Source organism: Cricetulus griseus, chromosome 2 (genome assembly GCF_003668045.3).
Source record: "Cricetulus griseus strain 17A/GY chromosome 2, alternate assembly CriGri-PICRH-1.0, whole genome shotgun sequence".
Classification (NCBI taxonomy): domain Eukaryota; kingdom Metazoa; phylum Chordata; class Mammalia; order Rodentia; family Cricetidae; genus Cricetulus; species Cricetulus griseus.
Genome location: NC_048595.1, coordinates 177,340,379 through 177,363,539, shown reverse-complemented (window position 1 = coordinate 177,363,539; position 23,161 = coordinate 177,340,379). Strand labels below are relative to the sequence as shown.

General features: G+C 47.7%; 1 protein-coding gene across 1 annotated transcript in view; it reads right to left on the bottom strand.

Moving 5' to 3' along the window:
• Afap1l1 (actin filament associated protein 1 like 1) overlaps positions 1-23,161 on the bottom strand; it is a 51,455-nt gene that overhangs the window by 6,907 nt on the left and 21,387 nt on the right. Inside the window, exons 2-16 of the mRNA XM_035438722.1 lie at positions 21,762-21,890; positions 20,819-20,902; positions 19,981-20,078; positions 19,691-19,693; positions 18,783-18,891; positions 15,812-15,910; positions 15,016-15,227; positions 13,882-14,061; positions 11,911-12,003; positions 8,892-8,985; positions 8,468-8,620; positions 6,616-6,827; positions 4,405-4,550; positions 3,720-3,792; positions 2,345-2,456 (exon numbers count right to left, since the gene is read on the bottom strand). Of these exons, the coding sequence (XP_035294613.1) occupies positions 2,345-2,456; positions 3,720-3,792; positions 4,405-4,550; positions 6,616-6,827; positions 8,468-8,620; positions 8,892-8,985; positions 11,911-12,003; positions 13,882-14,061; positions 15,016-15,227; positions 15,812-15,910; positions 18,783-18,891; positions 19,691-19,693; positions 19,981-20,078; positions 20,819-20,902; positions 21,762-21,890 (1,797 nt within the window). The remainder of the gene's footprint in view (positions 1-2,344; positions 2,457-3,719; positions 3,793-4,404; positions 4,551-6,615; positions 6,828-8,467; positions 8,621-8,891; positions 8,986-11,910; positions 12,004-13,881; positions 14,062-15,015; positions 15,228-15,811; positions 15,911-18,782; positions 18,892-19,690; positions 19,694-19,980; positions 20,079-20,818; positions 20,903-21,761; positions 21,891-23,161) is intronic.

Here is a 23,161-nt window from a genome sequence, read left to right as displayed (position 1 = left end):
TTATTCATTGTGTACCTTACTTGGTTCTACTTATTATTAGCTGTTGGTTTATTACTCTATTTTACTACCGAGGAAGCCAGGCATAGAGAGATTAGGTCCCACTGTTTGGCACTAGAGACAAGTTGAACATGTGTCTGTCTTACTCTAGGTGATGAGGTCATGAGCACAGAATCTTTATAGGTGACATCAGTAGCCTTGGAAGAGAACAAGATAGCCATTTATGCAACAGGGGATGGCCCAGACACCATGGCTGCTGACTTGGATTCCAGCTTCCAAAGCTAGAAGAAATGAGCTGTTGCTTTTAAAAAGGTCACCTAGCTTAGGACGGTTTGTTACAGCAGACTGAGGGCCAGGGCAGCTCTTCTTCTCTGTGCCCCTGGATGTCACTGGACTACACCATGTGGCTTCTAGCCCCTCCAGGAACCCTGTGACTTTATCAATTTATTTATTCCACAGGCCCCTGGAATGGGGATGGGGAGGGCAGTAGGCCTAAATCAGACTAGCCCCATTTTTACAGCTCTTATAATCTGGGCTCTTGTGAGAGATTTGATTTAAAAAATAATACCAAAACAGGTCTAGGGTTTTTACTTTTTGCTGTTGATGTTAGTGATTTCTTTAATCTGATATATTGACTTCAATGTTCTATTTTGCTTATTCATTGATTTTTATTTTATTTACTTTTTTTGATAGAAGGTCTCATTATGTAGCACTGGCTGGAACTCACTATGTAGACCAGGTTGACCTTGAACTCACAGAGATCTGTCTGCCTCTGCCTCCTGGGTGCTGGGATTCAAGGCATGAGTCACTATGTCTGGTGAATTTTATTGTTTCACAGCAGGGTCTCACTGTGCAGCACTAGCTGGCCTTTTTATTCAGGCAGACAAGGCTGGCCTGGAACTTGCAGTGATTCTCCTGTCTTTGTCTCCTGAGCGCTGGGAAGGCAGCATGTCAATTACATGAAGAACAGTTTTCCATTTTAAAACAGGCTTTTTCAAAGCCCTTATTTCTAGTGTCTAAGAAAGAAGCATCTCAAGAACACTACATATCCCTCCCTCATTCTGAGGGAAGCAGAAAGGAGAAAGGACTTGTTCAAAGTTACATTAACAGTGTTTCAGTCAAGTGAGGAGTGGAAGACAGATGTCCTAAGTCTTGGGAGCAATGATTTATATATACTAATGCAAAAGAAGTCTTCAAAAGGCCAGGTGGTGGCTCACATCTATAATTCCAGCACTGGGTAGGCAGAGACAGATGGATCTCTGATTTTGAGGCCAGCCTGTTCTACAAAGTGACTTCCAGGACAACCAAGGCTACACAAAGAAACCCTGTCTCAAAAAACAGGACAAAACAAAAAAGTCTTCAAAAAGCAAAGACTAGAATGCAGAGGAAAGAAACAGTACATTATCCTGTGGGAAGTTGGCTTGCTCTAGGATGGCCTCAATGAGTCCCCTGGACTCATTGGTATTCTCTGGAGTGCACAGATGGGGACACAGAAGTGAGCTGTGGATATTGTGACACCCCAGTTCAGGGACCATGGAGGGAATGATTATCTGATTACTACCCTAGTTCAGAGACCACAAACTCTAGTCTTCTGGAAAAGACAGGCTTAGAGATGAGCACTCACTCTCTCTCTCTCTCTCTCTCTCTCTCTCTCTCTCTCTCTCTCTCTCTCACACACACACACACACACACACACACACACACACACACACACTTATACATACCTCTGTATGCTTATATACCTTTAAACACTAAACTATTATACAGCTAATACTCATGCAGTATAAAATCATTTTAATTAGCAGCTAATATTAAGAATTCACATGCACCACTTGGTGGTGGCCTTTAATCCCAGCACTCAGGAGGCAGAGGCAGGCAGATCTTTGAGTTCTAAGCCAACCTGATCTACAGAGTGAGTTCTGGAACAGCCAGGGTTACACAGCGAAAACCTATCTCAAAATAAAGAATTCACATGAAGTTTAATTTTTGGCATTTTGAATAATCAATGTGAGGTGAGGTCTCCTGGGTAAGTCAAGTAGGGTCTACCTCTGGAATAGGACCTAAGCACTCTAGCCTCTCTGCAAACCTCCCTCCACTATTCATTCTGACCTTACCACCATGCTTGTGTTGTTACTTTCCTTTTTGTTTCTCTTGCTATGCTGGGTCCTGGGACCTTAGGTCCCAGTGCTCCCACACTGCCCAGCTCCCATTACTTTCCTTAGGGTAGAGTATTTACCGTTGGATTGCTTTTACTCATTTTGCTACCTTACCCCTGGGAATCTGGTATTGAGACCCTTGCAGTGTTCTTCTCTACCTCCCTTGAGTAGGAAAAGACTACAGAACTCACTGGAGGCATGGCGCTTGACTTTGACCTGTGGGTCCACACGATGGGACTTCTCACTGCAGGAGGAGGCATGGCGCTTCACCTGAGCCCCGGAAGGGCGCTGGGGCTCCTCATCCTGGGCAAGGGGGACAGAGGAAGAAGATTAAGTGCAGGCAGGGTTCAACCTGTTCAGACATGGAGCTTCCAGCCAGCACCTTTGAGATCTTGGCCTTACATATATAGATTTGTGCAGCTTTCTACAGTTTGCAGACTGCCTGCCTTCACTAGCAGTGCCATTTGAACCATTTGAACCTCATACCTTTCTGTGGGAGGTAAAAGGCAACCTTCAGATGGAGTATTTACTGAGAGACAAATGAGAGGGCTCAGGAAACTGGGTGGCTGTCTTTATTACAGGCCTTTTGTCCTCATACCATTTGAAAGCATTCTTCTAGTTTCTGAATTGCTAATACACAGTCTTCTGTCAGAAGAGGAGGAAAAGGAAGAGAGGAGCTAATGACAGAAGTGATGCATTTGTGCTTGAAGAGTATTTCCCATGCTCCAAGTCCAGCCGGGGTCTTGGTGTGATACATTACTGTCTTTTAACCATTTTATTAGGAACATCACTGTTATTTCTCTGGACAGAATGTCCCACTACCTGCTGGGCACTGTGCTAATTCCTTCTTTTCTTCCTTCCTCCCTCCCTTTCTCCCTCCCTCCCCTCTCCTTCCTTCCTTCTTCATTCCTTTCTTCCTAAGATGAATCATTTCATTTAGTTCTCAAAACACTCCTGAGAAGGATCCACACACCCATGTGGAGGTGGGAAGCAGGGCATTTGAAAAGCAAAGCGGAGGTCCCTCTGACTCCAGCTTTCATATCGGAAGTGCTTGGCTTTTTGTTTGTTTGTTTGTTTGTTTGTTTGAGACAGGGTCTTACTATGTAGCTCTGGCCATCCTGTAGACCAGGCTGGCCTTGCACTCAGAGATTCACCTGCCTCTGCCTCCCGAATGCTGGGATTAAAGGCGTGCGCCACCACACAGTTATATCTGAAGTGCTAAACCACCCAGCTACTAGCTTCTCTGCAACTGAGCAAAACCTTCAAGTTGCATTCAAGAAAGACCTTGGGAAAAAAGGGCAGGCTGGGTATGTTTCTAAAAAAGGGGGATCATGGAAGTGAGGGCACAAAGTATCATCTGGTCCAGGCAGGGTCCTGGCTCACAGATGTGCCTTGTCCTCAGCATCTTTGTTCCTTCTTCTATAGATGCAAGGCCACCAATGTGCCTGTCTTCCCCAGGAGAAGGCACAGGGCATGCCACTGAGAGCTGGTGGTTTAGTGAAGGCAATTCCTCTGAAGCAAAGGACTGCCTTTGGCATGTTACTAAGCGGTATTACTAGACCATACCTGCACCTTTTCATAAGGAACCTCATCGTAGACACGGGGCTCAGGCCACTGATCCTGGCAGGACTGTGCATACCTAGAACATGAAAGGTACAATGATGCTGGTGACACATTGTGGCTTACACTGTCTTCCTGTCTTCTCTCATTTGATGCTGGGCAGCGTTTGTTTGTTTGTTTGTTTAATACTAATTTTATTTATTTTTATGTGCACTGATGTTTTGCCTGCATGTATGTCCCTGTGAGGGTGTCAGGTCCCCTGGAACTGGGATTACAGGCAGGTGTGAGCTGCCATGTGGGTGCTGAGAACTGAACCAGGGTCCTCTGGAAGAGCATCCAGTGCTCTTAACCACTGAGCCATCTTTCCAGCCCCTGGCAGCAGTTTTTAACAGAGATTGAAAGAAAGGTCATGTGCTCTGGAGGACTGTATAGTCATGCATGAGTCTCACGAGCTGACAACAGGTAGCTCATTCCCACCCTCCTTTGTAAGTCAGGTGACAGACAGGTTTCAGGATGGAGGGAAGCAGGCTATGCTTCCCCACACTGGTGAAGGTACCATCCTTCTCAAGGAAGCAGGCTTCCTGAGCTTGCCCCTCCCCTTCCAGCCAGTGCTCAAGGCTGCACATGGAGCCTGGAAATGGAGCTGAAGCAGGAATCCCCTGGCAGGGTTAGGCCACAGAACCACCCTTACAGGAAGGAGTTGCGCCCAGCACTGACAATGCTGGTTAAGGTCTCCACATCCACGTAGTCATAGTGCAGCGCCTCTGGGGTGACTTTGGAGCCCATCTCCACCAGCAGCAGCCCAAGCCAACGGCCCATGTCCTCTGAACAGCTTGCCTGGGGGAGAGGAGGCACAGTGGAGTTCACTTTCCCACCGTGAAGCCTCTGGCTGCCTGCTCATGTCAGAGAACCCCACAAATGTTTATAAGTACTCAGTACTTAGTGATGGAGTAGAATTAGACTAGACACACATGCGGAAATCGGAGGCTCCCGAATTCTCTCAAGCATGTGCTAAAAAAGCTACTTCCTCTGAGGGGTCCTCCCTGATTAATTCTGTAATATGGCACACCCCTACCCTCCACCCTTTGGGCTTTTATATCTGACCATTTGGATGTAAAAACAACATTTAGGTGTTATCCAAACATCCCTAGTCTGAAAGCATGTATTGTTTTAAAATTATTTTTATGTTAGGAGTGTGGCACACTGCATTATTGCCTGGTGTCTGCAGATCCCTGGGAACTGGAGTTACAGATGGTTGTGAGCCACTTTGTGGGTGCTAGGAATCACAAGACAGTTCTCTGCCAAAGTAGCAAATGCTTTTAACTGCTGAGCCATCTCTCCAGCCTCCATACTTATATTAATTCTCTAAACAGGAAATTGCTCATGTAACTCGAAATTTTCTTAGGCTGTAATTACCAAACCATTATAGTACAATTTATAGGAAAATTCCCCAGGACAAACTGCTGGCCAGTTAAATATATCCTTAATTCTGACTTAAAGAGCATTATCACAAAATCAGTTAGCTAGTAATGACAAACTTAAAGAAATACATAAAGCATCGTCTTAAAGGGAAAAGAGAAACCCCTAGAAAACTCTGTGTAAGTTATGGGATATAAGAAATTCAATAGGAAGATGCGGAGATAATAGTTTTTGAAACTGAAAAACAATGAGGCAGATGGAGAGGGTACTGACACTCTCCAGTCTTGAAAAGCACGTGGCTGCCCTGGCCTCTGTCTATAATGTGGGCAGGTGGACCTTTGAACTTTCCTGTGTCAACATTTTAAATTCTAAACATCCAAAGGACTGTCACATGGAGGGTTGTCTGCGTGCTCTGAACAGCCTCAGAGAGGAGGGTGGTGTCAGCAGGTGGGAAGGGCAATGAGCAGATACCACTAATGCACTGCTCAACACGTGCTTGCTGAGCTCACAGTGTGTGCTGGACATGGTGCAGGGATCTAGAAAAAGAAATATTAAACATGGCTGCGGCCCTGCCAGTATGGAGCTGGGAGGATGTTAACTCTGTGGGGGTTAACTCTGTGATGTTAACTTTGTAGAGACTGGAGTTGCTCAGTGGGAGGGACAGGCACTTGAAGGGCAGTGGTTTTCTGAGGTCGATGACTCCTGCTGAGAAAATCTGAGAGAGAACTCCAGAATCAGATCCCAGTCAGACCACAGGAGATGCCTGCCGGACCTGCAACTTTCAGGTCAGGGCAAATAAGCAAACCAGAGCTCTAGAATTAGGGCTGCCAGAATTAGGACATAAAAACACAGGGCGCTCTGTTAGCTTTGAATTTCAGATACACAACAAATAACCTTTCAGTGTAGGTGTGTCTCCAAATCGCCCAGGCTACTTTCATATTAAAAACAGGATTCCTTGTTTATTTGGAATCCCAGCATCCCTGATGTTCCTTATATTACCTGACAAGCACGTTGGGTTCTTCCTCCAAAGTTCCTGTGGTAGATTAGCAACAACCCCTGACCCCCACCCCGATCTGAAAGACATTATGCTGGCCTGCCCCTGTTACCTGGTGGAACAGACAGTACCCTGGTCAGCCCAAGGTTCCATGGGAACTAAGTCTGCACGAAGGTGCAGAGGACGCCTTTAAAAAGACAGATCCCTGACCATTTACTCTTTTGGCTTCCTCTCTGCTTCTTCTCTACTCTCTCTCTCACCTATGTGCTCTCTCTGCGGCGACCGGCCATGGCGGTCAGCCATTTACCCTGTTCCTTTCCTCTTCTTAGTCTCCCTACTCTGCCGGGCCTTATAATAAACTTATAGTCAACATGTCTCATGTCTCAGCATTTCTCTTTTCTTCTTTTTAAACAAAAGAATAACACCCCCGCACACACACCTGCACCCCTTCACTCCCACCCCGGGGCTACCTGGACTCTCTCCTCTCACCTCCAGGATGGCCACCTCCTGCCGATTGCGCAGGATCCTGAAGGCAAATGGGTGCCTGGGTCCAAAGCCTGGGGCTACCTCACAGCCTCCAAGGGCAATGGCATTCACGTGGGTATGCAGGTCCGTGCGGTCTTTGTGGAAATAGAGAGTGTTGCACTTGAGGCGGCACCATCGTTCCTTCCAGCCTTGGTTTACCAGCACATTTAGGTACCCTGGAACAAAGAGATAGTGGAATGACCTTGTTATAGCTCCTGGCGCAAAGGCTCCGAGGGATATCTACACAAACCTGTCATCTAGCTGGCAGGAAGGCCTGGCACCTTAGGCATCCTCCTCTTTGAGTCTCAGCTGCCCAGCAGTGAGCTCTCACATGGATGATGCTATTCATGCATCCTTTTACAGCCTCAGGACCACTCCAAGTGTGATGGAAATGGCCAACACTACTAGAGAACACACACACACACACACACACACACACACACACACACACACACACACACAAAGCTACAACTGCCCTCTCCATCCCCCCAGATTGAATTTGTTACTGAAAAATGGAAAAGGATGGATGATGCTGGCACCTAGTGGCAGCATGTAGAAACGCCACCATTAAGCCACAGTAAGGTTTGATTTCTAAACCTAAGCAGACAGCTAGCTAGCTGCACAGCTGACAACAGATGGAATTAGAATCTCCTCTGAGCATTTTAGGCTTTTATTTTAATTTTAATTTTTATTTACCACAGCATGCTATGATTCAATGATCATGAAATATTTCTTTATAATCATAGCATTTATTTACTCATTTTTTTTTTTTTTTTTGAGGTAGCCCTTGCTGCATCAGAACATGCCCTGCAGACAAGGCTGGCTTGAACTCACAGAGATCCGCTTGCCTCTGCCTCCTGAGTGCTGGGATTAAAGGTGTGTGCCACCACCACTGGGTTATAATTATAGCTTTTAAACTAATATAATATTTTTGTATATCTGAAATAGATGATTTTATTTTCTACTATGCTGGGTATGAAACCTGGGATTTCACACAGCAAGGCAAATGCTCTTCCATGAAAACATACCCCTATCCCCTTTAAAACAGGTGATTATCTACTGGACCATGGCATTTTATGAAACAGGTAATACCTTCTCTGCCAGACACTTTTTACTAACATGTATTTATCTTAAAAAGTACTTACTATTTTTATCCCAATTTTCCTTATCAGACTAGGTTGTAATCTATCTACAGGTGCGTCAGTATGTATATAAACCAGAAACCACTGCCCTTCAAGGTGCTTGACCCTCCCAGCAAGCAACTCCAGTCTTGCAAAGAGTTTTCCCCACACAGGGTTAAACTCCTTCCAGCTCCATAAAGGCAGCAGGCATATTTTTGTGTAACTTCTATTTTTTCTAGCCTATAAAGTCCAGGATATAAGCTACATATACATATGAATGAAACCTATATACTTGTGCCATTTGCAGTCCAGGCTGGCCCCTGACCTTGAACTTGCTATGTAGACAAGATGACCTTGAACTCCTGATCCTGTTGCTTCCGGCTCCCTAGTTCTAGAATTACAGGTATGTAGTACCAAGGCCAGGATTTCTGTCATGTTAAATGCTGTAATTTTACTCCTCTCTCATATTAGCACAGGAAACTAAAGCCTATAGAGGGACAGTGGTTTGATTGAGTTCACAGGAATCATATATGTGATGGTCAGCGAATTTCCCCTTCCCTAGGCATGAATGTTGATAGAGTGGAGTCTAGCCACACAGAGGAGAGGGCCAGGGGCCCTGCACAATTTCCTGGAACCAGTTCCAGGAGCCTGGGTTCAGGGGTCTGCACTACCTTCTTCTCTGAGTCGGGACTTACCACAGCATGGAACCTCATTCTCACTGGAAAATGTCTGCAGGTCCTCAGCCAGCGCCTTCTTCTTGGAGAAACTGATGATGCGGGTGATCTTTCGGCCTGCAGCCCTGCTCATGGAGCCCTTTAGCTCAGCGAGGCTATTCTTCTTCCCTTTACCTGATAGCATAGCAGTGGGTCACAGGGGATGGAGAAGGAGGCCATGGTCCTACTTTTACCTGTCTCTGGTCTTCCCAGCAGCCCTTGCAACCTCTACACCGAGACTAGCCTGTAATTCCAGATCCTACACACAGGGAGCAGTCTGTAATTCTGGTATGAAAGACCCAGAGGCCTTACTCAGGTTCCCAGGACCTGCTCTACCACAGTGTACCTGTGGCAAAATCACTCCCATCTTTGACACTCTCCAGCATGAACAAGTGGAAACTCCTACCATGTTCACAGGCTTCTCGGCGGCTGAGGGTGGAGCTGCTGTCATTCATGCCCAGGCTGTCAGAGTCTGAATTCTGTTTCTCTTGGGACAATCTCTGGGGAAGGACATAGACAGTCTCACATCAGGGGGACTCTCAGAAGGACTCCCTTATTTGCCCTGTCTTCTTCCAATTCTCCAAGCAGCAGTTATCAAGTACTCGATACCACACCAATGTTCTCAGAAAGTTAGCAATGACTTACACATGGACATATCTTCAGGTTACACTCTCTGGAAGAATGAGGCCGTTAATTATAATGCATTGACAGCAATGTCCTGGAATATGCACTGTGTCTGGCAAGTGACAGGGAGAAGGGCAAGCATTTGCACGGGATGCAAATGTAATCCAGTGGCACTGTAGGGATGGACAAGAGGGGGCAAACTTGGATGCTGAAGAGCCCCTGCGTGAGCTGATCAGGATGAAGTTCCAGAAAGGGACAGAGCAAGGTGACAGCATACAGGAAAAGGGGTGAGCTAAAAGATGTTTTCAAACAAGTTGTGATAATATCTGATGATCAGTAGACATCTATTACAATTCTACCTTGAATGAGAGGTTGAAGGGACACACACACACACACACACACACACACACACACACACACACACACACACACACCACTTTTGTTGCCAGTGTATTAACAATCATACCTTCATTGATTCATTAATAAATTCATATGCTACAAAGGAGGTAGAGCAGAAATTATGGAAGAAATTATAATGCTACTATTCCTTGTTGGCTGTGGGAATGGGGAGGCACTTATCAGAAAGTGGATGAGTCGTTTACACATTTGAAAAATCTTGTCTGTAGGTTTTGAAACTGAAGTTATATTCCTGTTTGTTCTGCAACAGTGTGCATATAACAACTTTTCCACCAATACGGGAAACAAATACAAAGGAAGGCTGTGAGTGCTTTGTAATGAATTCAGTGGTGATATTTCACTCTTACGATCCCACGGAAAGAGACCTAGCAACACAACATCCCCGCTCTTTTTCCACCAAAAAGACCATCATAAATACATTAGTTACCCTCTCCCTGTACACTCAACCATGGCAGAGAACTCCACTGCACAGCTTGCTCTACTGTTGCTCTATTGAGCCTTTGAACTGCACAAGGACGTACCATAGTTTGTATCCACACATTCACACCCTCTTCCAGTGCTGGCTGTATCATAGTGTGTATCCACACATTCACACCCTCTTCCAGTGCTGGCTGTATCATAGTGTGTATCCGCACATTCACACCCTCTTCCAGTGCTGGCTGTATCATAGTGTGTATCCATACATTCACACCCTCTTCCAGTGCTGGCTGTACCATAGTGTGTATCCACACATTCACACCCTCTTCCAGTGCTGGCTGTATCATAGTGTGTATCCGCACATTCACACCCTCTTCCAGTGCTGGCTGTACCATAGTGTGTATCCACACATTCACACCCTCTTCCAGTGCTGGCTGTACCATAGTGTGTATCCGCACATTCACACCCTTCTTCCAGTGCTGGCTGTATCATAGTGTGTATCCACACATTCACACCCTCTTCCAGTGCTGGCTGTATCATAGTGTGTATCCACACATTCACACCCTCTTCCAGTGCTGGCTGTATCATAGTGTGTATCCACACATTCACACCCTTCTTCCAGTGCTGGCTGTACCATAGTGTGTATCCACACATTCACACCCTCTTCCAGTGCTGGCTGTACCATAGTGTGTATCCACACATTCACACCCTCTTCCAGTGCTGGCTGTATCTTAGCGTGTATCTGCACATTCACACCCTCTTCCAGTGCTGCTTCCCTACGGCCTTACTACTGGCTAACACTAAATGTGGGCAGGGCGGGGCTTCTCCTTCCCTTCACTTCATTCATGTTCCCTGATACTCCAGCCATCCCAATATCCCAGTTCCATTTTCTGTCCCTGTCCAGGGCCAGCTCCAACAGCTCCCCATCTCTAGACCACACCACACAGGCCACTACCAGTCCTACATTTTCTCTGCTCCAGTGTCAATTCTTTCTGCTTTGAGTACCTTTTAATTTTATTTTTGCTCCTTTCATCCTTGTCTGAAGCATGGTTCCTTAGGAATATTCGTGAACCTCTGAGACAGGAGCATGCCCCCCTGACACTCACTGTCTCTTTTAGCTTGTACCCAGAGTAGCAGTTCTAATACAGCGTGACTGTTTTGAATCATGCCTGCCTGACCAGTGGGCTGTAGACATAGTGGGGTCAGGGTTCAAATTGGTTTCTGCATAGGGCCTGATATGGGTGGAGCCTCTCTACGGGATTTGCCCAGTGGCTGTGCAGGGTGTTCTATTGAAGTAACAGAGTCCTGAGTGGGCTTTAAGCCAGCCTGTGTGGGCTTAAACGCTAGCGCTGTTCCTTATTTACTACTGGACTTGGTTACAACAGTCTCTTCTGAAAATCTGTCTCCAAAACAAGCATTCCAGAGTGGGACTTCTGAGAAGTGACTAGACCCTAAGGGTTCTCATCCTTCATTGGATTTACTCAGGGATAAATTTAACTATCTGAAACTGATGGATACAGTGGAACTGGTTAGGCCAGGTGTCACTGAGAAGATACACACCTAGTCCCTTCCTGCCTCCCTGTTTACTTTCTTCTGTCTTTTATGAGGTTGGCTGCACTGACTGACTCCATGTGTCCCACCTATTCCTACTATTGCAATACAGCACCCTGATGATGTGCAGCCTCAACCAAGGCCTGCAGCATGCATCCAGCTGACTGGGGCTGAATCAAGGCCAATCTTTCCTCCTTTAGCTGTTTATGGCAGTTATGTAGTCACAGAGACTAAGCTGACTACGCACCTGACACTTGGCGCTTAGCTTGTATGATGCTACAGGTGTGTGTGTGTGTGTGTGTGTGTGTGTGTGTGTGTGTGTGTGCATGTGTGTGTTCACCACAAGCCTGTGAGTCTATGGCCTGTGCTTAGTGTCCACTACCTTACCCCGAGGAGACAAATGGAGACAGACATACCTTATCCTGATCCAGCTTGCACAGGAAGACTGGAGATCTGGGGGCCTCCAAGCCCTCGGCTCCCCCGCATGGCCTGCTGACCTCTCGGATAACCTGTGAAGAGAGCATGGGGCTGGGAATAGGTACACAGGAAAGCTCCGGGGACAGAAGCACAGCTGGGATTTGTGGGATCAAGACTGTTGTGAAGATGGAGTAGGGCCACCAGGAGGCACAGTAGGGCTGAAATAGCCATCTGTACAAAAGCGGACTTGTCAGAGCCTGTCTGAAGGGGCTCTTTCTACATGCATCCATACCATAAGAACACGGATCTCTGCTGTCTGAGGAGAGTGAGGCCATGGATAAGAAAGAGATAAATTTTGAAGACTCACAAGGGTAAGGGGCTTGCTTATGTGACAGCTAGGACTTTCAATGCAGCTGGCAGGTGGCTGGGGTCATCACCTTGCTCTCAGTGACATCCTTTCACTTACTCAGGATCCTTTCACTTACTCAGGATCCTACTCTAAAAAGTCACTATCTAAACTGGGCATGGTAGCACTTGCCTTTGATCCCAGCACCCAGGCAGAGGCAAGTAGATCAGGGAGTTAGAGGCCAGCCTGGTCTACAGAGCGAGTTTCAGGATAGTCTGGGCTAAGGCACCATCTGATATTCACCTAGACAGGAGCATTTATCCCTACAACAGTCTGTGATCCTCAAGTTACAGGTGAGGATGATGTGACCCAGGGAGGTAAAGGCTCTGTTAGGATGCAGCAGAGCCAGACCTCAAAGTAGGTGGCATGGCTGCCTACTAGGTGAGCCTTGGACTAGGCTATAGACAACCAGCATGGCCAGGCAGATTCCTTTGAAGTCTGGGCCTAAGGCTCCTACTTCCAACTCATGAGAAGCTTGGAGCTTGAGGCTCCTGAAGGCAAGTTCTCTCCCTTCCTTCCCCTCTGAACACGAAGGTAGGGGTGAGAATACCAAACATTCCAGGGAGAGCTGGTTATCACTGGAAGGAAGGGAGAAGGGAGGAGGAGATAAAAGGAGGGACTTGGCTTCATTGTTCCAACAGGAAGGTAGGAGAGGCGAGCAGACAGATGGAGGGCCTGCTGGAAAGGACTGGGGGCAGGGTAGTACCATGACCACCACCATCAGAAGCTAACCAATTCACTTATAGAAGCTATTGTTCGCTTACTGTCTAGTAGGCACTGGGCCAACTCTTGTCCAATCCTTAAAAGAACCATTTAACAGATGAGGAAACTGAGGCACAGGAAAGTAATGTCATTTGCATAAGATCTCATGGCCAGTGAATGTTGTTTATTTCTGGAATTTGAACTCAAATCCATGTACCACCAAAGTCTTCCCTTGTCATCACTATGCTTCCATGCCTTATTTTGGAGTAGATCTACTTAACCTCACATCTTGCTCCCAATCACTTGATGCTGTCTGTGACCCTTGGCAATCACAAAAAGTTCTCTGTGCTTTGAATGTATGTAATAACAGCCCTAATGGTCATATATGAGGTTTTGGAACACTGCATGGTACAAAGTGATTAATACATGGTGGCTTCATGGATCTATGACACTATAAAGATGCTGGACTCCAGCAGCTATCACAACAATGCACATTCTCATCTGAAAACAAGAACGGGATCCCTCCTCCCCTATTTTTAAATTAAAAGGGCTGGTGGCCTAATGATAAAATCGGTTTTCAATGGCATCAAGCACACCATTCCAGAAGTGAAGGTTGGGCAAACAGTGGGTTGCTGTATGGGAAAGTTAAATAGCTGGAAGATATAGACCACCTATATGATATATGTTTGTTGTGAATATCCAAGGCCCATTTGATATGAGTCCTAGTCATGCAAAAACCCCCAGATCCCTTCTTTCCTAGATAAGGCTTGGTACTTCCACGGTTAGATTCCCAGGCTTGGGGAAAGAGAGGAAGGGAGGGAGGGCAGGATGGCAGCCACCCGTGTGTCCTGTGCATGCATACCTTCAGCCATTCCTCAGCCTGCTCCCTGCTCTGCAAAGCCAGGACCAACACCTCCGTGGCTCCCTGGGAGAATCGCAACTCATGCCGCTTGTGCCGGCTGTCCTTGGGCACGTAGACAACAGTGCAGACATCTAGCGCCAGCCTCAGATGTGGTTGCCGGTCCTTGGAGCTTTTGTAACACTGCATGGGGAGAGAGGGGTTCAGACCCTCCTGCAGTAGAGGGGAGAAGCTACTCTGTGAGCAATGCCTCACAGTGAGAAGCCTGAGAAGGGTCTCTGGGACTCTTCCAGCACAGCTGTCCATGAGGAAAAGGCAGATTATATCACAATAGTAGGAAGACCATGTGGGCTGAAGAACCAGAGAACAAATAGGTTGGCTTGGGAGGATGCCAGCTGAAAGGGTTGCATGGCAGAACATTAGGAGTGAATCCTGACATGTGCACAGTGCTGACCTTGGGTAGGCAGGCCTCTTATAGGGACGCCAACCCTAACTGAGACACAAGAAATTGACAATAATGCTACAATAGAGGATCTGAAAGTAGATACTGATGTGGGGGTGAGGTGGGAGGGAGAGACATTTTCTTCAGTAAATACTGGTAAGGCGTCTACACTCTTGTAAAAGTAAGCTAACTGGCTCTCTCTCTCTCTCTCTCTCTCTCTCTCTCTCTCTCTCACACACACACACACACACACACACACACACACAGCAAGTGAGGGTAGTTTGAATCCTAAACTACACTGTGATACTAGAATAAATTCTGATCTTGTGCATGCTAGGCAAGTACTTGGACACTGAGCTACATTCCTAGCCCTTTCCCTAGTTTATGAATCAAGTACATTAACTTGCATAATAAAGAACAATGAATGTTTTAACGTCATTAAGAAAAATTCTGGAAAGAAAAACTAGGTATGCCTCCATCTGATTTTCAAGTTTTTTTTTTTTTTTTTTTTTTTTTTTTTTTTTTTTTTTTTGTTGTGTGTGTGTGTGTGTGTGTGTGTGTGTGTGTTGTGTGTGTGTGTGTGTGTGTGTGTACGTGTGGAGCTCGAAGTACCATGCCCTAAAGTTCTGTGCAGAGACCATTCACACCCTCAGGCACATAAGGACACACCCACAGGCCTCCAGGGAGGCACTCACCAGTAGCTGCTCCTCTTTGATGACTGTCAGCTGCTTGGCCCACTGCCCAAAGCGCTTTTTCCGAAGCAGGAAAGCACATATCCTGCAGTCCCTAACCAGGTGCATGGAGGCCTCCTCTGAGGGCCACTGGTGCCTGGGACGCCGTCCCTTCTCTTCCTCCTCCTCTTCATCATAGGACTCATAGGAGCTACTCATGGCATCAGAGTCGTTGTCTGTGGGTGTCATAGGAAAGGACCCTCAGTCCCTGTACCCTCCCCCCCTCAAGCCCTTCTAACCCTGGCAGGCAGCCTGCTCTGGGCCTGAGCTATGGGAGGCAGAGGAAGAACAAGGATGAGGTCTTACTCAAAAGCTTGGGACTGGCCTCTGTGACCGGGTCTTAGTGATTTCACTTCTTGGAGTTCTTCACCAATATGTAGTCATGATAAATACCAGATGCCACTTCATCTGGTGCCTTGGACCCCGTGGCATGGACAATGTTTAGCTAAGTGTCTTATACCAGTAAGTGCTCAATAAACTTCTGTTATTACCCTGACCTCATCACCATCCACAGCTATTGTCTCAGGCCATCTTCAAAACCCAAATCCCCGGATGGATAAGGAAACTGACCTTGCCTAAGATCAGTCATCAAGAATCAGGTCAGGGAAAGACTCATGACTCCCATCCCACAGAACCCACTGAGAACAAGGGCTTTGGGACCTGTCTGGTGTTCACAGTCTGGTAAGGGGTTGTGGGTGTGTGCATGCTGAGGGCCAGCTCTTCTGGAGGACAGCTGTGTGAGCAGCTGCCTGGTACATACAGGAGCTCTTCAGCTCTCCATTCATCTTTGCGGTGGGGTAGCTGCTGTCCGCGTCCTCATAGTAGCCGTCCACAATCGACTGGGAGGGGCTGCAGCCATCTGTGAGGTTGTCAGAAAGAGCCAAGCTTATAGGAATACTGGCAGAATCCAGGGGCAGGTCTGGGAAAGCCCCAGTGACAGAGTGGGGACTCAGGACAGCCTCAGCCTGGGTGCGGGGGTTCTACTTCTACATCTGGTCTCCTGTGGCTCCTCACTTAACCCAGATACCTATCACTACAAACTGCTTTGTGGATCCCTGCCAGACCTCCAGGCCTGTGTTCATCCTATTCTCTGTGCCTTCCTACACTTTTACTGGGGAATTACTCTCCACCCTTAAAGACCCAGCTCAGAGATGTCTCCTCTCATCTCCCAATGGCACTGAGTGTGTGTGAACGTCCTCGTATAGCTCTGGTCTCTGTACTGCAGGGTGTAGGATACCTCCCTACAAGAAAGGAGACTTGGCTCCATTTTCCACACAGGGCAGCAGGCACCACAGAGATTGCTAGTGGTTGAGGCTGGATCACAATTGAGCTGGATGCCTTCATTCACCCAGACTGGCTCGCTCACTCATCACACGGCTCTTCAGAGCGCTATCTCTGGGTTATTGGGTTCCTCCTGTCCATTTGTTTCCTGAGGAAAGCTGTACTGAAGTCTCTAGCTACTGGGATACTCGGCTCACTCCCAAACAAGGCTCAGAGCCTGCCTTTGCCTCTCTGAGGCCTACATGTTGGCAGCACGACGTGCAAAGTGGCCTGGAGCAGATGGTGGAGTGGGGCATATGTGGGCAAAACTAACACCACGGCTGGGCACTGTGTGTGTGTGTGAGGGGGAAGGACAGTCTGGCTGGCTTGGTGGCAGGCTCTCCCCTCACCGGGTCAATGGTCTTTTCTGAGGCCCTCCTTTCCGGCCTTCCTAGGAGGGGGCTTCTCTGCTCTGTATGAAGGAAGTAAGCTCTCTGGGAAGGTTAGGGAGCCTCTTCTTGCCAGGGTGGTTGACGTGCAATTTGGGGCCCAGCAAGTACCCTGTCCCTTCCTTCTTCCTTTGCCCTTTTTGGACCAGATAAGAAAAGTTGCTTGCTTCACTTCTGTGACAGGGAACTGGAGTCTCATAGCCTGAAGCTGGCCACAGCTCACTTCACCCAACCTCTCCACAGGCCAAAGGTGTAAACAGCATAAATGTCATCAGATGATGCAAAGATAAACTGGATGCAATACATCCTTAGAAAAGAGTGTTGGCCCTTGGAGGAATCGCATTCTGATGCACACTCCAACACTTGAACATGCTGTGCTAAGTGAGAGAAGTCAATCTAAAAGGTTCACGTGCCAGATGATTCCATTTATATGCAATGTCCAGAGTAGGCAAAGCCCTATTGCCAGAAAGCTGACAGGTGATTGGCTGAGGCTGGGGGCATTGGGAAGGAACAGCAGTGGCTGAGGAGGAACTGCTTCATGGTCCAGTTTCTTTTGGGGATGATGAAAATGCTTAGGGACTAGACAGCAATGGTGGATGTGTAACGCTAAATGCACACCACGGATGGACACTTTTCAAAATAGTGCGGAGAGCTAATTTTCTATTTTATCATGAAAATGCCTTTGTCTTTGGGAAAATAGGAGCAGTACAAAAGAGTGTGGATAAAAGAATGTTTTCCCTTCACCCAGATTTACTGGTTTCCTGCATTCCTCCCTCCCTCCCTTCCCTCCTTCATGGTGTTCTGCTGAGAAGGAGGCCTCAAATTCCCGGGCTCAAGCAATCCTCCTGCCTCATGTTCTTAGTAGCTGGGATTTTAGTGAATGCCATCAAACTGGCTTAAATAAGAAGTATTCTCAAATTACACACCACATTCACCTATTACTATTAATCATTTTGTACAAGGACTCTGTGACTGAACTATCTGCCCAGTGTCCCACCTAGCTTTCTATTAATTTCTCATAGAAAAAAATTCTGTTACCAGTGTCGTGCACATCCTAGAAAAATTGCATGAGTGAGTATACCCTGTTAGAAAAAACAAGCAAATGAAACCATGTTCTGTAAAGTGTTCTGTGCCTGATTTTCCTCCATGACTGTGCCATGTGAGTTTGTGGTTTCTGATCGGAGTGGACCTGTCTTATTTCCAGGTTGGCGGGTGGAGAACACGCTGCTGTGCTGCAGGATGGCAGAGAAGTGGCACACTGACATCACCAGCCACAAACTCAGCTGCGCATGCTTGGACATCGAAACCCAGGTTCCTCGTACAGTATCAAGTCCCCAAGCAAAGGGAGGGTCACCTGCTGCACACTGGAGAAGCCAATGGAAGAACAAGAACTCTCCTTTGTGGCTAATTTAAGAGATTTTTCTAAGGTAATTTATCTCATCAGTAAAAGTACGTACACAGGATATTTTGTACGTATTTATGTATAAATTATATATATGCTATTTACAAGCATTATGCTATAAGTAGATCATAATAAATATAAAATATTCATAGTTTTTAAAAAGATGGTTGAACTATATATAAATCAAGTCTCTGCTATTGCTGCCTGTACCTCAGTATGACTCCCTGGGGCTGGAGGCTGAACCATGAAGCTCGGTTTAGGTCATGGGCCACATCCTACAATGTCCTGATTTGGTAACACGATCCATCCTTATGCACACACAGAAGTGGGAAGCAGGACTAATGACTGTCACTTAGGTCCTAGCACTCTTTTATGAATAGAGCTAGTGCCTCCTTCTTGTTTCGAGGATGGAGGACAGAGATCCTCAGAAGATAAGGGTCCGTTTCAAACCATAGAACTGAGACTAGAAGTCAAGCTCCTGGCCCATACCATTGGTCCCACGGTTAGGAGCTCAGGGCAGCCACTCCCAGGGAAGGGTGATGGAGCTGGGCATGCAGTGCCTTTGACCTGCTGCTTCTCAAGGAGGGAATCCTATAAGCCACGAGGGGACCAGAACTTACTGTGGGAGCTGATGTACTCGGGGGACTTGCCGGGCCCCAGGGGAAGGGCTTCTTCATAGTAGTCCTCGGGTGGAGGTTTGTTGGGCAGGGGTGGAGGCACATCAGCTGTCTGCAGCGGAACAAATAAGCTTTGTAAAGTAAGGTGGCTGTGAACACAGCAGAGGGGAACAGGTGGTGGTAGGGGGAAGAGGGCGAGAGGGAGGGAGGGAGGGAGGGTGGGAGGGTGAGAGGGTGGACAAGAGACTAGGGTTCGAAGGAGGCAGTCTGAATGTGAACCTCTAGGCTGTTTTGTGTTTTAGGTCTCATTATGTAGCCCAGGCTGGCCCCGAGCTGCCATGCTCCCATCTCTCCCTCCTGCGTGCTGGGATTACAGCATGTGCTGCTGTGCTGGGTGTAGTCCCTAACATTTACTAGAGTCAGAGCTGGCAACCTGAGAACCTCTTCATGCTGCCCTGCTTCTGCAAGTGTCAGAGCTCCTTTGTAATGTCCAAGAGTTTTGCAAATTCCCCAGAGTGGCTGTTGTGCTTTTGAGTGGACACACCCACAGTTCTCCAACATGGGTGTGAGCTCTGCCACCACACAAGGAGCAACAGAGCAAGTAAAAACATGAGGCATATAATTGAGTGAGCAGTGAAATTTGGGGCCAGGAAACCTCAGCTTTTTGGAGCCTTATCTGTAAAATGGGTACAGTAAGTGTGCCACGCACATTTGGTGACTCTCTGTATGCATCTAAAGGGCATAGCAGATTAACAACTAGTACCTGTGATGGAGGTGATGATGCTAAAAGTTTGTGGTTGACAAGCAAAGCTTGTCTCTAACTGTATAGTCCCATGGCTGGGAACATTAGATTGAATCCTTTACTTTGTAAGTGTGAAGAACTCGGGCTCCAAGAAAAGTGCTTGGCTCACAGCCTAATGCAGAGCAGTGGGGAGGGCAGAAGTCCCCCTTTCTAGTCCAGAGCTTTCCCTCTCACCTGTGCATATAACCTGAGGCTGGCTGGTGAAGTCTTTCAGGCCAGAGGGCGCAGACTAGGCTCCCTTATTCTGCAGGAACCACAGTAGGCACACCATGGTCCACACAGCACTGTATCTGCCCTTAACCATCGCCATGGAGAACAGAGGGTCCTGCCCAGCAGCAGTGGCCCCTGTGATTACAGCAAGACCTTCCCCTACCCTTGCTAGCCAAGGCCAGAACTCACACTTCTCAGAGACGGGCTCTTGGTTGGCTCAGGGCTGGCTCCCTTGCTGGGTTGTTCCCCATCATCCGACATATCCCGAAGTTCACCCAGGTCACAGTCTACAGAGAAAACCAAGGTGGCAGAGGAGAAAGATAGCTGGGTTTGGAGTCCGGAGGTCTGCCTGTGAAGCCAGGCCCTGCTATCTCCATCGTTAGTAACTTGCACAAGCAGCTGAATAGAGTGCCCTGGGCTTCTTCCAGAGGCTGGTTGCACTAATCTGTCTTGCCTGGCTTCTAGACAGAGGTCACAGTAGAATACCTTTGTGGGGTGCTTTGGAGGTCTTTGAGAGTATGACATGGAGGTATGGGAGTTCCTATGTATGTGTATGGGGTTCCTGTGTCTCTCTGCTGTACAGAGACTGTTGCCTTAGAAACTCTCCTAGGCCATAGACTTCTCCTTAGATATAATACTTTCTTCTCTAGGATGGCCACATGGTGCCTTCTCTCCCACAAGCCAGCTGGCTGCTCTCCAGCTATGACCCTCCCTCTCATAGTTCCTATTTTCTGCTGAGTTGCTGAACCTCTCAGCCAGGTTTAGTGGCCACGACTGATGGATGGCAGTGGCTGCAAGGTAACCACTCCGTGCTGTGCTACTTGGCTTGCACATTCACGCCTGCAAGCTTGGGGTAGACCCTTAACTACAGATATAGGCTCTCAGAGCTGCCAGAGGCACAGGAGCCCAAGGAGACTTAAGGGCTGAATGTGAAAGCCAAGAGCAACACAAGGCTGGTACTCCGTGTGTATGTGTGTGTGCACGTGTGTATATGTGTTCAAGGCTAAGGTCAGGGCAGGGAACTTACCAAATTCTTCAAAGAGGGATTCCACGAAGCTGGGCCCTGAGTGCAGGTCTGCAGTGTTCACATATAGGAAGGAGACTTCCTTAGCTGAGGGAGGAGGACAAACCAGTGAGGAGGGAAGGCTACCTCACTTCTTTCCACTTGTTTGCATTGCCACTGTGATTGTGATCTCAGTGATAGAAGCCTACTGCTGCTATAGGTCAGCTCAGGGTCAGTGAGGAAAAAGGGCTCCAGTGAGGAAGAACCTTTGTCCCTGTCACATATTCCCTATCCCCCCCCCACAATGATCTTGTGAGGCAGCAGGTGACATTCTGTTTGAGTGGTGACTTTCAACCTCATCCTTCAGACTCCAGGAGCCCTGTCAGGATGGGGTACAGTTTGTTAGTTATGAAGAGACAGTATGCTGTCTGCTGAATGGCAGTGTCTCAGAGAGGCTGAGGCAAGCTGCTAGGTGGGCAGTGAGGCACACATGCATGGTTTTAGAGGGGGCATGTGCAAAGTCATGGGAACTGTTTTACTTGTGGGGATGCGTGTGTCAGAGAGCATACAGGAGTGCACCACTATTTGCAACTGCATGTTGCACACACATACGTACACAGTATAGTGTAGCCAAAGCATGTGTATTGCTGTATTCATGTAAGCATATGTTAGTGTTTACTGTGTGTAATGTGTGGTATATGTGGTGTATTATGTGTGAGAACATTATGCTGTGAATCATGTGTGGTGAGGTAAGAGTATGCGTGTTCTGTGAGTCTGTGGAGGCTTGGGGATGAAGAAGGATATAACCATAACCAAGACTGCAGTACAGGGGCAGGGCCTGGGTGGATGAGCATATCGGGTCACGGCATAGTACCTGCAATGCTATGAGGCTTAGACTTCCCTTATGCAGGCTCTGGAGAGAATGGTACCATTGCTGTCTGTGTAAGTGGGATTCCTCGGGACTGACCTGGGAGGGGCTGCAGGCTCTGCAGGATGGAGGCCACAGCCATCTTCTTCTCCAGGGTGCTGTCACTGAGGTACTCATGGTCCAGGAGGCTGAGGAGCCCAGTGAGCTCTGGGATTAGCTGCTCCAGCACTGGGGAGGGACAGTCAGGCCCTGAGTTAAGATCTTGTCCCCAGCCACTGGAGGCCAGGACAGTAGGGGCCAGAAGGCAGGGCCTTGTTTACCATGGAGACAACAGTCCCCCCTCCCCAGCTGTCCCACAGCTGGTCCCTAACCTCTCTGGGGAGGGCCCTGCTCAAAACCTGATGGCTTTCCTCCAGTCTTCCTACTCTATCTTAGACCTCAGACAGCCTTGGCCTGAGGACTGGGGTGTCTATGTTGGCACATCTGAGCCCAGGCCACCCTGAGCAGGAGCTGGATGGTCTTCCTTTGCCTCAGCCTGATTTGTAGGCACAGGAGCTCCGAACATATCTCAGCCAGAGTCCCCAGCTGCCCAGAACACAGGCAGGAAGGAAGCCTTCCTGTTTCATCCATTCACAAGCTTCAATCTCTGGAACCTTCTGTTTCCTGTGCCGGAACCAAACATTAACCCTTCCTACTCCATGCCCAAGGCAATCACTGCTGTTCTTTCCTCCCAGACACTGGTGCATCTCAAGCCCAAGTGTGCACAGGAATCATGTGGACTCTTGCCAAAATGCAAATTCTCATTCAGGAGGTCTGGGGTGGGAGCTGAGATTCTGTGCTTCTGACAAGTTCCCAGGTCAGAGACCCCAGCAAATTACACATCTCAGAGCAGAGAGTCTTTTAAAGATGGGAGCATGCCAAGACCATGATGTCATTGACATTTCTCTGTCCCATAGAGGACTTCTTTTGCCTGAGGGCCAATGACCAGCTTCATCACAACAGTAGCAAATCCCTGCTTTATGACAGACACTTGCACATGGTAACTTGTGTTGAACAGTTATTGCATGTTGTGCTAACAAGACTTTATCTTCTATCATCTAAACCCCAGATCAAGTATTTTATTGTCACCATTACATAAAGGATGGAATGAAGATGCAAAGAAATATGAATAGCTATGAGAGTCTCCATCGACTCCTTGTCCTATTCTCTTGGCCAGGCAACTATACTGTCTTATTTGATCCTACCAATGATCCTGAGGTAGGTGTCAGGATCACCTTACTTTTTAGGTAAAGGAACCAAGACAGAGAGGACACCAGGAGTCACTAGAAGGGCTTGGACTTCTGTTTAGGACCTGACTCTCCTAAATAGTAGAATAATAGAAAGTAGTAAATATCCACTACTTTCTCCCCTCGCCAGGAGGCAAGGGGATACTGGTGTGAATCTGCAAAGGCTGGGGTCCTAGGCGGGTCCTCACTCTAGCAATCCTGGAGATTCACTAG